The sequence below is a fragment of the Rhinatrema bivittatum genome, chromosome 18 (genome assembly GCF_901001135.1).
Source record: "Rhinatrema bivittatum chromosome 18, aRhiBiv1.1, whole genome shotgun sequence".
NCBI lineage: Eukaryota > Metazoa > Chordata > Amphibia > Gymnophiona > Rhinatrematidae > Rhinatrema > Rhinatrema bivittatum.
Genome location: NC_042632.1, coordinates 35,918,827 through 35,934,162, shown reverse-complemented (window position 1 = coordinate 35,934,162; position 15,336 = coordinate 35,918,827). Strand labels below are relative to the sequence as shown.

At 44.7% G+C, this 15,336-nt stretch overlaps 1 protein-coding gene across 2 annotated transcripts in view; it reads left to right on the top strand.

The window, feature by feature from the left end:
* Positions 1–14,960, top strand: part of NDST1 (N-deacetylase and N-sulfotransferase 1) — a 100,380-nt gene extending 85,420 nt beyond the window's left edge. For both annotated transcript variants that reach the window (XM_029583277.1, XM_029583278.1), the window contains exon 15: positions 964–14,960. In XM_029583277.1, the coding sequence (XP_029439137.1) occupies positions 964–1,083 (120 nt within the window). In that variant the 3' untranslated portion in view covers positions 1,084–14,960. The remainder of the gene's footprint in view (positions 1–963) is intronic.
* Positions 14,961–15,336: the final 376 nt, after the last annotated feature.

Genomic DNA, 15,336 nt, shown 5'->3' with positions numbered 1-15,336 from the left:
GTTGGAATTTGCAGTGGCTGTGTGGGAGTAAAACTCTTACTCATGCCCTGCAGATGGCAAAGAAACCGGAGATTTATTTATTTTTTTCCTGAGTGCCCAACCCCTGTAGTGATTCAGTTACAGAAAAATAGTTGTTCTTATTGACTTTCTCCAAATAAACTTCTTTTAATGACATTATAGGAAGAAGTCATGCAAGCCGCTTTTGTAAACTACATTAGGATGAAATCTCGGTCTCTGCAACACTCATTATGCCCCATCAGTGTCTCCAAATTGTACTCAAAGCTTCCTCACTGTTCCTTCCAGGGAAGATCATTACTGTGGGGTTTTTCCACCTCCTGCTGTTTCTCCAATGCTACTTTTGCTAGAACTCTATCCTCGTTTGCTTTGCTGCAGTTCTGGGGGAGGGGGGTTGGGTTTTTTTGTTTTTGTTTTTTTTGTAGTGTAGTGTAGTGGGTTTACTCCACGGGACCCTGCCAGAATCAGAATGGAAGACAAAAGGATACAGGGCATCCCGGGCATCCTGTGTTTCAGGAGTACACATGTGGATCAGGGAGAGTCGTGAAGAAATGGCTACAGTTAAAGAAGCAACTCAAAATGACATCCCAGGGAAATCAGGCTATGGGGAGAAGGAGAAAAAACATTGTGGCCCTTAAGCAGACAGGTAGCTGTGAAATAAAATGTTGCCTTTGTGGTGATTCTGTGAGTGAACAAAAATTACAGGTCCTTTCCCCCCTGCTTACCCAACCTTGGATATAAGAGAGCATATTTTGTAAAATATTAACAAATGTCCTCTTTACATAAACAAACAGTGCTGAATGCATGGTAAAAAGAAAATCCTTTATATGTCATGGAAAGCTTGAAAAGACCAATAGCTGCAGCTCTTACGAATCAGTGCCCGGCGTCTAGACAGGTTGCATGGTATCCCCCCCACGCTAACTCCTCCTTCTTTTCCTCCTCCTGCAGTCTAGAGCCTTCCTGAGAGACTATTATAGGGACCACAACATTGAGCTTTCTAAGCTACTGTACAAAATGGGCCAGACGCTGCCGACGTGGCTTAGAGAGGAGCTGCAGAACACCAGGTAGCTGCTGCTTCCGTCACCTGCCATGTTGGAGCCAAGAGGAGAGAGGCTCTCCGGGAACAGCCCGAATCAACCCACAAGCAATACGTCGCACACGAGAGAGAGGGGGAGGAGGGGCCTTTCCGAGCAATACAGAAGAAAAACCTGCCACGGCTGGGGGAGCTTGTGGTGGTTGCGCCTGAGGCGAGCTCTCTGGTAATGGGAGTCCCTCAGTTGGTTTGCCAGTGCCACATCGCTTTGTCAGCGGACGCCACTGACTCATCTCTAACGCACTCCCCCCCCCCCCCCCCCCCTCCGCGAACTCCTGTACAGACTTGGGAATTGCCTGTTTTAAAGGTCAGGTCCTGTTGTGCAATGGTTTCTTGTACCTGATGCCATTTCTGGGCTGCCAGTGCCACTACAGAGTTGGGAGGGTCACGTTGCTCAGCTTTCCTGGAGGATTACAACACTACCACAGAACAGGACGTGTGCCCAGGGAGCTGCGGAGAGGGGATTTTACAGGATGCATGGCAAGAGATCTTTGCAAGCTTAGAGGGACAATGGCAGCTGCATCAGTCGCCGAATGGCATCAGCACTAGGGGGTCCCGTTGGAAATACAGATCGACTTCTGTAAATGAGGGACATAAAAATGAAATGACATTGCATTAAACCGGTCTGTAGGAGCGGAAAGCTATGACTTTTTTTTTTTTTTTAAGAAGAGCTGGTGTTTATACATTGTTACATGGTTCTTCAGATGCAGTTTTGGACGGACTGCTTGGCATGAAAGATTATAACTGGGAGTGCTCAGTTCTGATATACATACTGTATGTGGTCTTTTTTTTTTTTTTTCCTGTGGTAACAGACTGAGGTTCACCAGGGGGCACGACCATCACCGTGTGATTTGCCTACCTGATCTGTCAGTCCTGCAGGCGGGCGTTGGTGCCTGAGCCCTCTGCACTTGCCCCACTCGTCTGGCCCTTGTTGGGCTAGAAGGGGAGGGGTTTAGGGCTACTCGAGGGGGTTTGAAATATGAAATAGCTAAATATTTATTATTTTTATTTTGTTTGTGCCCGAAAAGACGTTAAGTACAAGTCACGGTTTATTTTTACACTTATGCCAAATGGTGGACATGTTCTGAGTCTGATTGACGAATCCATAGGCTGACAGATAATATGATTTATTTTTTAATGAGGGTACAACTCATAGTAAGGTGCTGCTCTGTCCACTTCTTTGTTTTTTTGGTTTTTTTTCTTAAAGGATATTTCAGTATTAACATTTCTTATTCAAGCCCTTGAATTGTCCCAAAGTGGACCGATTCAGTAGCATTGTCGATGAGTCATGGTGAAGACGCCCTCCAAGAACGCGGGCTGTGTAGCAGCAGCCGGGCTGCCATCCGTTGGTCATTGAAAAGGCACACGAGTTACCGTGGTTGGAGTCACTTAAGTTGGTAAGTGTCCTTAAACCGTGGCGATCAGAAGGTATGAAAGCCTCCCGGATGTACTCTACGGGGGCCCGTCGGCGAGGTTAGCCAAAGGGCTCTACAAGGGCTCAAGAGGATTTGCCTCTTGAGTTTTGTTGTTAGAACGGAAGGGTGAGAAGAGAGGATGGCATCTCCCAAGCGAGTCCCAGATCGGTAAGATCTATGAGGCCCAGAGGAAAGAAAAGTTGATCAAGATTCCATGGTTTGCGCTCGTCCGGCTGCAGCTTTTTCGTTTTTTGTAGCAAGTTAAGGACAAAGGGAGAGAGAACAGTATGAAACTGTGAATTAGCTGAGACTGAACGCAACACAGTGCTTTTGTAGCCTCTTATTCCTGGGACGGCTGGGCATGTGCATTCATGCCATCAGCTACCTCCCCAAGTGGGCTTCCAGCACTGGCAACTGAGTTAACGGAATAGATTTGTTTTTTGGGGGTTTTTTTGCAGAGACTACTTTTTATATTTTTCTTTCTTTCCCAGAGAAGGTTGGAAAAAAGAAGCATAAAATACTCAATTAAGAGAGTTATTTGGGGGAGCATGAGCTCTATCTAATCCTCTCTCTATAATAGGGATCTTTGTTTTGGGGTTCTATGTTTAGTTTTCCTGGGAATTTCAGTGATTTATTGTAACAGAAATAGGAGAAAAATTAGTGATAAAAAAAGAGGAGTCATTTTTCCCCACTGACTTTCTCCCATTTTTGTTTATTCAAATAAATACTGAAAAATTCTTAGGAAAAATAAAATTAAAGCTGAAAACACAGATCCCACTCTCTATATATAGTAGGTAATGAGAGTAGTGCACGGGCTCTGTCTAATCCTCTGTATACAGCACCACTAGAGAAGTGCAGATTAAATTGGAATTTAGAATAAGTGAAACTTTCAGGCACCCCTTTTTAAGGCTAAACCTGGTACCATAAACTCAGCAGTCGGGCCATTATATGCCTCCAATACAGATACAGCATGAACAAGTGAAGAATGACCTCCAGGATAGAGACTCTTTATAAAGGAAGAATGCCATCTGTATTGTGGTGCTATCTGAATTACAAAATCACTAAAAAAAAAATAGTCTACAAATACTGCAGTGCATTACCAGCACACGCATACACGCTGATGCTGGGCCAGCTCATTTAAAACGTGGGTGTCATGTTTTTTTGCGTGATGATTATATTTTATGGAGGTCAGACAGCAATAAGGGACCCCCTACAAACTTCCAAATAGTCATGTTACAAAAAAAAAAATACTTTTCTCAATGAAAATTTCACTTTAGCACTATCTATTCTTAGCTGAATTCAGCCAAAAAATGTTAATTCTAAGATCACATGAGATTCATATAAAAAAAAAAACCCCAATTCATAATAACTGTATGTGTATGTATCTGTCTACAATATGCTTGGGTCCAGAAAAGTGGTGTCTGTCTGATTCCATGCTATACCGCCGGTGGCCACGAGGGGGGAGTTCTCTATGGGCCAACTACAGAAATCACCAGAAAGAGGTCTGCAAAAAAAAAAACCAAACCCCACACAACTATAAACTCCCCATCATTGTAAAGCTTTGTAAAGCTTTGCAGTTACTGGGGGCCTTGCAGGTGGGAAAGGAGGGGATGGGGAAAACCTTTCACTGGATGTCAGCTAGCAGACGTACATACCACCACTCCCACACGTTGTTTGAACAAAAGCCTCGAGTACTTTTTCCTGCGGACTTTCCTCCGCTTCTCAAAGTGAAAGTGTGCACGTTACGTTCGCTTTGAAATTTTGCCGTGGATTAAAAAGTACCCGTGGACGTTTGCGCCAGCATTTTTCGCTGGGTAACTTTTTTTTTTTTTCTCCATTTAAATCGCCGCACATAGAGTTGGAAATGCACAACCTGCTTGCCTTGTTCTCTCATCCCCTGACCTCAGCATGTGCCCTGGGAAGTGCCTCCTCTCGGTGTAGCTAAAAGTCGTCGTCCCATGCCACATCGAGGGAGGCGGATTCTCAGCCGGCCAATTAATGGGGGTGAAACTCTTCCTTATTTTTTTTTTTTTTAACCTGTGTAAGTCACTTGGAAAAGCGCCCTCCCCATGGTGGGGTGGATTTTCAACACCATTTCCCCTCGGACAACACGGGGGGTTTGTTCACGCTTTCACGCACTCACAGGAAGAGGTGTTCCGGGGGTGGAGTTTGGGTTTTCACACGTACTTTTAAAACTTTCTGCGGAAATTCACCCGCACAACTTATGACCCCCCATAGAGCAGGAGTGACTCTGGGTGGGAGGGGAAGTTTGTCTGCGTTCTTTCACGTAATTTTCAAAGCAGACTTGTGCTCGTAGTCCTGCATAAGTTATCTGCCATGTTATAAAATGACCCTCCCTATGTATAGATAATTTTCTTTTTTTAACATGCGAAAGCATAACAGGTGAGAAATAGCCTAACGGTGGAGCACTAATTCTGATACTGCAGTTTGTCATTTTAATAATGATATTTTTAAGTCTTCTCTTTAGTAAATGGGTTAAAAAGTGGAATTCCCTCTCCACCCTTTCACCCGTTCCTTTTCTTTTCTTTTTTTTTAAAAAGGAGTTCCTTTATTCATTCACCCCTCTTTTTTTTTGTAACATCATCACGCAGAAGCGAGCCGACAGATATGTGCGTAAGCTACTCCGAGTTTCAGGGCGGACTTAGGCGCATAAGGTCCGCTTGGGAAAACGATCGCACAATCTGGTACGCCACACGAGTTACGCCCGCTAAAACGTCCGGACGGGTTTTCCGTGAAAATCTGTGTGCAAGTCCGCGCCCCCCTCCCCAACTTCACCCCTGCTCGATTGGGGTGAACGTCTGTGCGAACGTGACAAACCGTGGCTTGCCCGCACGCCAGGCTGGGAATTCTGTAAAAGGGCCATTTCTGCCCGTGGAACGCCGTTTTACCCTCGGAGGTCACTTCTGAAAATGACCCTCCCTGTCAGCAAAAGTGAACGGAGCCAGAACGGCCCGAGCCTAATTTTCCCAGTTTTTGGTGAAACTTCTCCTTCTGTAATGCAGGGCGTTGGCTACGTCTGCTGCTAGCTGGTAGATTCTGATGTCACGTGCTTTGGCCAGTTAGATTGCTGGATTGACCGAATCCTGATATTTGCAGTCTCAGTTTGCAAACTATTTAAAGTTTTAACACTAATGCCACACCTAAATGTAAAGGCTGCTTAGTGTGGAATATAAACACAGGCAGAAGATTGACCCCATGTAGTTTGTTCCTTATTCTAGATCCTGTTTGGGTACAGGATCTTCCTCTCGTGTTTCAGAAAAATATTCTGTGCCCCTGATTCAAATGGAAATTCGGCTATTTCTAAAGCTACACCTGGCAAAAATCTCCAAGCAGGCTCATCAGATTGCCCGAGTCTCTTTTCAGTGAAAGTAGCAGGTAGCAAATTTTAAAACAAATTGCAGACGATATTTTTTTTCACTCGGCACACAATTAAGCTGTGGAATTTGTTGCCGAAGCATGCCGTCAAGGCATCTAGCGTAGCAGGGTTTAAAAAGGGTTTGGAGAAGTTCTTGAAGGAAAGGACCATTAAACAATTAGCCAGGTGGACTGGGGCTTCTCCTCTGGGATCCGCCGGAGACTTGCTAGTGAACTGGATTGGCCACTGTTGAAAACAGGACACTGGGCTTGATGGACCTTTGGGCCTGGCCCAGAGTGGCACATCTTCGGATGATAAGCAGTTTATGATGCGGACTATTTCACTTTTGAGTTTGGAAAGTTCCCAGTTGTCTTCACTCTTCTGAAGGGTACAGATAGTAGTATAAGAGCTGGCAGCCAAGCTATAGAGTCAGTAAATTAGCTTTGACTAAAACGCAGCAAATGAGTAGTGTTTTTGATGAGAGTCTTATTTCATGATCCAAAGCACTCGCCTGTTCCAGGGGTTTGTGTTCAGTTAGGCTGTCTCATGATCTGCCTTTTCAACATAAGCTGTAAAAGCCTGGAAATGTCTAACGCTAAAGTATGCAGTCCAGCGTTTATTTCGAATCGCTTTAAAAATTGAAATAGGGGAAGTCTGCGGCGGTTGCCCTTCTGTAAGCAAACGGCATGCGGAGCCGGTTAAAAGTACGGTTTCAGCTTTAGCTGAAGAAACTTTCAGATTGGGCATTTTTGAATAAGAAACTCTTTAGAAATAATTGCTGACAGGCCAGCGGGGCCGGAGGCTTCACTGGCGGTGAGGCGAGCCGGTGCACGGACTCCCTGCGTTCGATTGGCGGGGGGCCCTGATCTCTGCTTCTAGGGCTGGCCGGGGCTGGGGGTGCAGCGTTCACTAGCCCATGGCAAGGGGGAGGGGGGGTGGGAATGAATCTCGGCCATGGCTCGGCGCTGCTGCTGCTGCCTGACGTCCATATCTAGCATCCACATTAGCTGCCTCCCGCATGGAGCCGCAGTCTATGGCCCCTGGCCAAGGATTGTTGCCATGGTTGAGCGGTGTTGGGAGGGGGAGAAGATTAGGGAAAAAAAATCCCCTGGGGAGTTGCAAATGAAGGCTTTTGGTGCCTTAGACCAGCAGAGGCTTGTTCCGATTGAGCTGGAAGCCTAATGCAGGAAATTGCAGGGCACTCCCCCATCCCCCTCCATCCCCCATCCCAAAAGGAAATAATTGTTCTCATATGGGGGTGGTTAATTTCTCATTTGTTCAGCAAGCTGAGGGTCTAGTTAGGCAGCTGCTTTAAACCGAGGCTCCCTCACTAGACTTCAGATGGCATTGGTGTCCATTTTCTGAATGGAATAAAACTTTTACTCCTCAGGGTAGAGTCCCGTGTCCTCAGAAGGCCTGAGCTACAAGTGTTTTCCCACCGAAAAAAAAAACGGGTCTACTCTCGGTGACTTTGCACTCATTTCTCTTGCCCCTCCGGCCCACTCTGCGCTGTAACCATTCTCGGCCCTCTCGTGCTTCTTGCGCTCGCCTACGCCCAGCCACGTGCAAGCTGCGTTCCCGCTACGTGCACGCGTTCTCCCGCCATTCAGACTGTGCCATTCAGACTGTAGGACAATGCGTGACTAGACAGGCACAAACACTCACTCGCATGCGGATATCTCCTCAAAATGTGCAGCGGAAGACCTCAAGAAGGCCCAACAAAGGGTCACAAACAAGACACCACGCTTGAGAGACTGAAGGCCAAGCATCTTACCAGAACTTTCCACCAGCTCTATTTAAAAAAAAAAAAAAAAAAGTTTTGGCCCAGCGGTTTCCTCCTGCTTCTTGGGGCATCCAGCTCGATCAAAACTGGGGTTGGCATCCAGCACCTATAAGCAACTGCCGGGGGATTTTTCCTGTATTTCATATCCCCTCCCATCTCCCAGGTAGATTTTAAAAGCATTGCTCGTGCAAAAAAACCGCCCCATACACGCATCTGTGGGCCGCGTGCGAGCAACGCCGAATTTTAAGAAGCGGGAAGTACAAGCGTACAAACTTGTGCACGCGTTAAGAATACAGAGGTAGAAAAGGGGCGGGGAATGAGCATTCCAGGGTGGGGCCAAGACATAAGCGCGTAATGCCGGAATTTTGCAAGGCTGACCATGGCGACACGCGCGTGAGAGCGAGCCTCTTTTAAAGGGCCAATCTGACACTCTCTATTCACTGTAAGAGAAGCACGTTCAACTCAGGGTGAGTTTTTGTTTTGGGGGGGGGGGGAGCAGTGTTATATTGATCTGCTTAGGGTGCAAGGGTCTGTAGTCCCTTCTAACATCATCCCCCCTAAAACCCACCCTAAGTTGAACGTGCCCTCTTTACAGTGGGAGATTATAGAGTGTCCGATTGGCCCTTTAAAGAGTCAGTCTCTCTCTTGCACGAGTGTAAGGCTCCAACACGTTCGCGGAAGGGATATTTTAAGTGGTACACGCGTATTTGCAAGCACAATATAAAACTGAGCGTGTTTACGGGCGCACGTTTTAAGATGTGCTTGTTAGTTCAGTTAGTTCTGCAACAATCCTCGATCATGGGCCTCGGACCATGCCTCCCTCTGGAATGCAGCAACATGGACCCCGCCCGAGTCTGGCCACCAGGTACCACCCTTGTTCCGGGATCTCGACTGCCTTCCCTGAAAGGCGGTGAGCACTGCCTCTGCAACATCCCCCTACCTCAAATGGCCTGGGGATCTGAGTCCTAGCCCAGGTATCAAAATCAATGTGCAGCTGTTGTCTATGGACCAGATGTGTTAGAGTTTTCTCCAGTATTTCTATTGGAAAAATGCTCAGTACAGCAGGTCTGAAGTAAAAAAAAAACCAAAACAAAACACACATTCTAATCTGCTCAGATCGTGAGCGCCTCCCGCCTTGATCCCCATATCTCCTTGCTTTCTGGTTCGTTCTTTATTTTTTTTTTTTTATCTCTAAGAACTACCTACCTTGAATTGCTATTAAAAATTCACTGCACAAAGCTGGAGATTAAAACAGTTGTGGAACCATCTGAAAACTAAGAACATATCTCCATAATATGTTACTATACATATATATATATATATATATATAAAAGGAGCATTTTTGCTTTCAAATTTAAAAATGTCCAGTTTGTATCCTTTATTTTTGTACTTCAGATTCAATTTCAGTTCAGTCCTCCTTGAGGGCAAAACACATTGTGATGTCGCTAAGCATTGTCAAAGCTCCTTGTCCTTGATCACTACCATGTGATGTGATAGTAACACAGCAAATGACAGCAGGAGAGAGCAAATTGGTCCTTGTAGTCTGTCCAGCAAGTTTTTTTTTTAGGATCGTAACTGCTGCCCCAGGCAGAAATGTAAAGTTTAGGTGAAGGAAAAGTTACCCCATTTTTTTTTTTTTCATTTCTAGTCTTGGTTTGTCCCATGCTCTTTTGAATTCCATTGCCGTTCTGGTCTTTACTCTACACTGATGGATTTGAATTCAAAATCACAAGATGCAGTTGGACAAACTGCAGTGCTTGATTTGCTCAACCATTTTATAAACGAGTAAATGCAAATGTGTCCCTGATTGGATGCCGGAGGAGAAAACTAATTGTAATAATTGTAATCCATGGACAGGACTGCTACCTAAGAGGCTGATTTTAAAACGAGCGTCTGCGCCTATACACACGCATATTGGCGCGCAAGCAAGGATACGCTGGAATTTTTAATCGTGCGTGCACTTACACGCATATCTGTTAAAATTCACCAATCACGCGTACGGATGCTTCTAATTTTAAGAGATTACTCTAGTACCGCTAGCGCGCATGTGTCTTCAATAGGACCGCGTCGGCTTTTACGCGCCTGCGTTAGCAAATTTTAAAACGTGCTCGTGCAGGGCCCATTCCTACCTTTCCAATTAGTCCGCCGGTTTGTCCAGTTAATAGCGAGGCCTTTCAGACCCCTGTGGTTCTTCGTCCTGCAAGCTGCCCAGTTGACCCGGTCCTAAGAGCCGTAAAACTCGAGAGCCACCGACTTGCCTCTCCTGAGGAGCAGCAGTAAAGCTACGCGGATATCTAACGTACGCGCGCGCTGCGGGTTCCGTTTTTAAAATTTGGAGCTAGGCGCATAAGCCTTGCCCCCCCCCCCCGAAAACGGAATGCCCATGCCCCTCCCCCTTTTCTGCCCCCTTCTTCCTCATAACTGCACTGCTCATGCTCGGCCCATATGTGGGCATTTTTGCATGAGCAATACTTTTAAAATCAACCTGTAAGAACATAAACATAATGTTGCAATACCCTCTCTCTTCCCCAGGCTGGTACAGTTGCGTATCAGGTGGCTTTTACTGTTACTATTTTTGAATTTATGGCTACGTACCCTTGGAGCCACACATTCTCCCATTCCTAAAGGAGTGGGTGACCTAGTTGGACTTCATTACTTGCCGCTGCAAACCCATGCTCAAAATGGAGTTTCCAGTTCAGGTACAGGTAGAAATGTCCCTGCCAACGTAAAGTGGAGAGTCAATTCACTCCAGGCTTTCTCCCAGTTTGTGTCTATGGGGAAAATGCTTAGTAAACAGGGCCATAACTTTGCACCGGAGACAGTGACTTGCCTAAGGTCACAAAGAGGATTTGAACCCTGGCTTGTTCCCAGCACGCTGCTCTAACCATTAGGCTACCCCCTCCATTTCTCTAGAAAACATTTTGTCTCTCCCAGGGAGTGTAAATAAACAATGTTCAGGGCCTCCTTCCTTTGTACCATAATACTTGTAAAAACCAAAAAAAAAAGAAGAGTGGTGTTAGTGACATAAACCATGAAAGGGAAGATAGAGGGGCCCCTTGGGCAGTAAGATTTGTAAAGATATTTCTCAGTTTCTTTATTTATTCCAATAAACAGTCTTCGTAAAGTTTTGCTAGCATCTCCACTGTAGCTTGGTTTACGTTTTGCAGGGTTGATTGATCAAGGCTTTCTTCCTTCCTGCCCGTGTTGGAGAAACCATTGATTGGTCTTTGGGACATTTGCTTCGTTGGCCTCCACGAGGATTCCCATCTATTTGGCATCCTGTACAACCACACCTAAGCTGTGCCTCTGTCCAGGAAGGTATTTCTCGCCCTACACATCACAATTTCCACAAAGAGATTACATTTCTTCAGTGTTGCTGACTCATCAGCACCTCATGCTATTAACTGGCGACTGAGCAAATGAGAACCCCTGGAGGTAATTCTTGGTGGCATTACAGAGAACAATTTCACAGCTAGTGCCAAGGTGATAATTACTTCATTGTAGCAGCTAATAATGAGACTGCCTGTCTGATCAGGTGAGGGATGGGCTGAGCAGAGCAAAGAGACAGGGGAACAGGATGAGACTTGTCTGTATGGGGCTGACAGTGAGTAGTCTGGAAGGAGGAGCGGGGTAACCATTTTGGATGCGGAAAAAAGTTTATTGTTGCATGATGAGGAGACGTAAATAGTGTGCTTGCCATGTCAGTCCAATTAAATAGCATAGAAATAAACGTCAACAAACAAGTTACAGGTGCTTGCGGGTTTTTTAACCTGAAGATTATATCGTGTGAGACCTTCATTTTCAGTTTTTATTTTATTTCTCCTGTGAATTGATCAGTATTTATTACAAGAACAAAAATGGGAGGAAATCTGTGTTAAAGAAAAATGGCTCCATTTTTTAAAGTAAATATCAGTTAAATGTGGTAGACAGAAGCCAGGACAGTAAAAACAAAAAAACTATATGTATACATGTAAAACAGCTTAAGATCCTAGAGCAGAGTTTCCCAATTTCTTGTGAAGAAAGCCACATAACTTTCAAAATCATTGCCAGGACCAGATGAAAATTTGAATGACTTCATCTCCAGTATCTCTTTGCTTCCTTCCCTCCTACTTCAGCATCTCCCCTCTTTTAACATCTCCTTTCAAGCCCTCCCCTCTTCCAGTGTCTCCCCTTTTCCCTTTCTCCTATCTCTCCTCCCCCTCATCCAGTGGCTTACCTTTCTTTCCCTTCTCCAGCATCCCTACCCTTGACCTCCCGAAGACCACAGTTCTCCGTGCCTCCCTGTTCAGCAGCAGTTCCAGCAGCAGCTTTGACCCCTCCTTCCCAAAAGCAAGTCTGGGACTGCCACCAGTGCAGCTCCAGTGGCGACTCCATCTTTAGCAGTAGATCCGCTCCCTCCCTCCGTCGGCAGCTTCCTTCCTCTTGTGGTGAGGGCATATGGTCATGGCTGCAGCTTGCATGTGTATGCCGCGCCCACTTTTCTTTTGCCTGTACGGTCTAGGCCCAATTCTTGTACATGCTTCATCTGTCTTCTGGGAGAGGAGATGCTGGACAGCATTGCGAACCTGCAGCTATGTGTTTGAAATTAAGATGAGAATCACCTTGGCAAAAACCCAGGAATTTATTGGTGAAAACTGACTGAAACTGAAAGCAATGGGCCCTATATATTTTTGACTAGCTTTGGAGAGTCCTGCTTCCTTTGTGTTTGATTGAAATGAAACTAGAAAACCAGACATCTAAGGACTGGGTAGGGGATTGTTCATACCTGGTTACTCTCTCTTTTTCTTTTTCTGGTGTTGATGAACTGAACTAGAGGATAAGATTTCAAAGAATAGGTGAGGTCATGGAACTGCTACTATTGACTGGCACAGTCCATTCTTAATATTCAGTGACATTGCATTAATTTATTTACCAGTGGGAAGTGATTTTTTTTTTCCTGCTTGCAATAGTACCTTCTGTTGATAACTGGTTCCTTTTTTTTTTTTTTTTTCCTCTTGAACAAAATAAAATGTGAAAGGGGGTTAAAGAGTAAAGCAGATTGCATGTTCTATGCAAGATAAACCATAGCTGGGACTGAAACTTAAACGCTGTGCAAGGCAGCTGAAAAGAAAGTCCATTGCAGCATTTTGTATTTGCACCTTGCGCCGAGAAGGAATAACCTATGAACTGTTCCACATTGTACAGAATATAATATACCACTGTGTTTTGTTTGTCTCCTGTTGAGTGTACGATTATCCTACCACCCTTCCAGTCTTAATGTTCAACACAGTTTAGCTGAAAACTGGCCCAGTCTCCTTGGAAGTACCCGAGACATCTATAATTGGAGATCCTCCCTGGGTAACCGTTCCGGTTCTGCATGTGCAGGATGGGGTTGCTGTCAGTAAGCGAGATCTGCACACGGCGCGTGTGTCCCAGGAGCCTTTTATGACCAGGCAGGTCTATGTACAATTAAAGCAAGGTTTTTTGTGTTTTTTTTCATTTTTTGCTCCATTTTACTTTGTAAAAATAAGAACAATAAATAAATAAGCCTGTATTTCTGTGTACACACTGGGAGGTCAGTGTTTACGTTGGTTATCTCCTCCCATTGCTCTGTGGGGGTAGAAGGTAGGCGCTGTAAAAGGGAACACTAACATTCTCCATTCTAAGAGCTGCCCTGGTAGAAATATAATCAAAGCCTCCCTTTAAAGGGGGGGCATAAATGTGTCACGCGTCCCAGTCTTTTAAACTGTAGGTAGCCTTAACTTGTTGCTGCCCAAAATCAGTGGACCCTAAATTCCTGAAAACTGGCCACAGCCCAATGTCAGGGTCACACCGAGGCCAAAGACTTGACTGCTGCTGGGAACCAGCAGAGAGTTCATTCAGCAATAGACAGTGCCAGAGTGGTGTTACCAGTGAATTGGTCATTTTTTATTTTTTTTAAGGGGTGGGGGGGGGGATTGAAAACAGTTCTGTGCTTCTAAATGCAGAAGCGTTTGCATGTTTTTTGTTTTTGTTTTTGATTTTAAAGTAAAGCTTTTGGAATTAAGTTGCTTCCATCCTATTTTATAGAAGTGAAACATCTTCAAAAGCGAAGCACGCACGAAAGATTCAGGAATCCAACATCTCATTAAAAAGAACTTGATGTGAATGTTATGACTATATAATGTAATACCATTCCCTTAGTAAAATAAAAACAAATGGAGATGGTTTGGAGTTCAAATTGTAACCCAGGTAGAATGTGTCAAATAGAAGTGAGGAGGAGAAAAGAAAGAGGTGAGGAAAAATCTTCTGAGGTGTCAAATTGGGTTGATATTAACTTATTTAAACAAGCAACCTATCATTTTGCAAAGTCATTTCTAAATTTTGCATCACGGTATGCTTTGGGACAGCAACAAACATGGAAAGCATTCTCAGTTTACGTAACCAGCTATGAAAGGGATGTAACTTGATGCAACCATTGAGGAAACCTCCCGTGTTCAGAATATTTCAACGCAGCATAAGGTGAGGCCAGATACTGGACAAGAAGGTTTAGATCCAAGTGAGTCTGAAAACGGTTCCCTGTGGCCGCTGGAGGCATCGCATTTTGTGCTGCTGCAGTAGCAGCGGGTCCTGTTTTGTGGAAATGCTGCCTTTCTGCTGCTCCCAGCAGCCTCGGGGAAACTCTCTCACCAAGTCAAGTGAGTTGACCTCTTTCTTAGGCTGAAAACGTCCTGTGCAGCCCGGCTATAGGAGAAGCTTGCGTGCATGTTGAGCATAAAAAAAAAATTCCCATTTTAAGTTTTGATTTATTTCATGCTGAGAGGTTGGGAGCTCCTGTTAGCAAAGGAATATGGCCAGGCATTGAGGATGGAGGAAATGCAAAAGCAAACTATGCATATGGACAGATTTCTGCGGTGAGGCATTCAGAAGTTCTAATGGGGATATCCGCACTTTAGTCTCTGAGCAGTCCCAGCCTCCCAGCGCTTGGCTGTGTCGGTCTGGAAGCTGGTGCTACTGTCCCAAGTTTCAGGTGGGAACATATTGAGAATGACGCTAAAGAGAGCACTGTTTATTTTTAACAATTATTTTAGCATTTTTACGGAAAAGAAAAACCTGGCCTGGATTTTTTTTTGCATGGAACTTGAACTATGTCAGTTTATCTTGTCAGGTGGGGGGCAGGGAAGTTTCCCCTTTCCCTTTAAAAAAATAAATCTGTTTTTTATTGGCATTGTTTTGGTTTATTTGATCAGAAAAACCTCCATTTATTAATGTAACATTTTGTTGAACTACTTACTAATAAAAGGGAGATATCTATTTGTACTGAGTTGCCTCTGGTGTTTTGTTTTGTTTTTTCCACCTTATTTCTTGTGGTTAATGTTTTGTAGAACGATGAAAGTCTAAAAGCAGTGATACCATGACAAACATAATAATGGCTGCTTTTGCAGACTGTCTATAATCTAAAGACACTTCCTCTAGAAGGAACCAGGATGAAAGTTGATTGGTTCTTTTTCAAAGGTTTCTATTCTCCCAACTGAAATTTGAACACTCAAAACCGCTAAATATGACTGCCATGACCCATCTCTTCTCTTGGTGAACTTCAAGTCTGCCTTCAGACTTGAAGTTCTGGCAGAGTACTTTTTATGGTTCTGTCAACACCAGAAGCCTAACCAGCAAACACCTTTTTGGTGTTCTAATC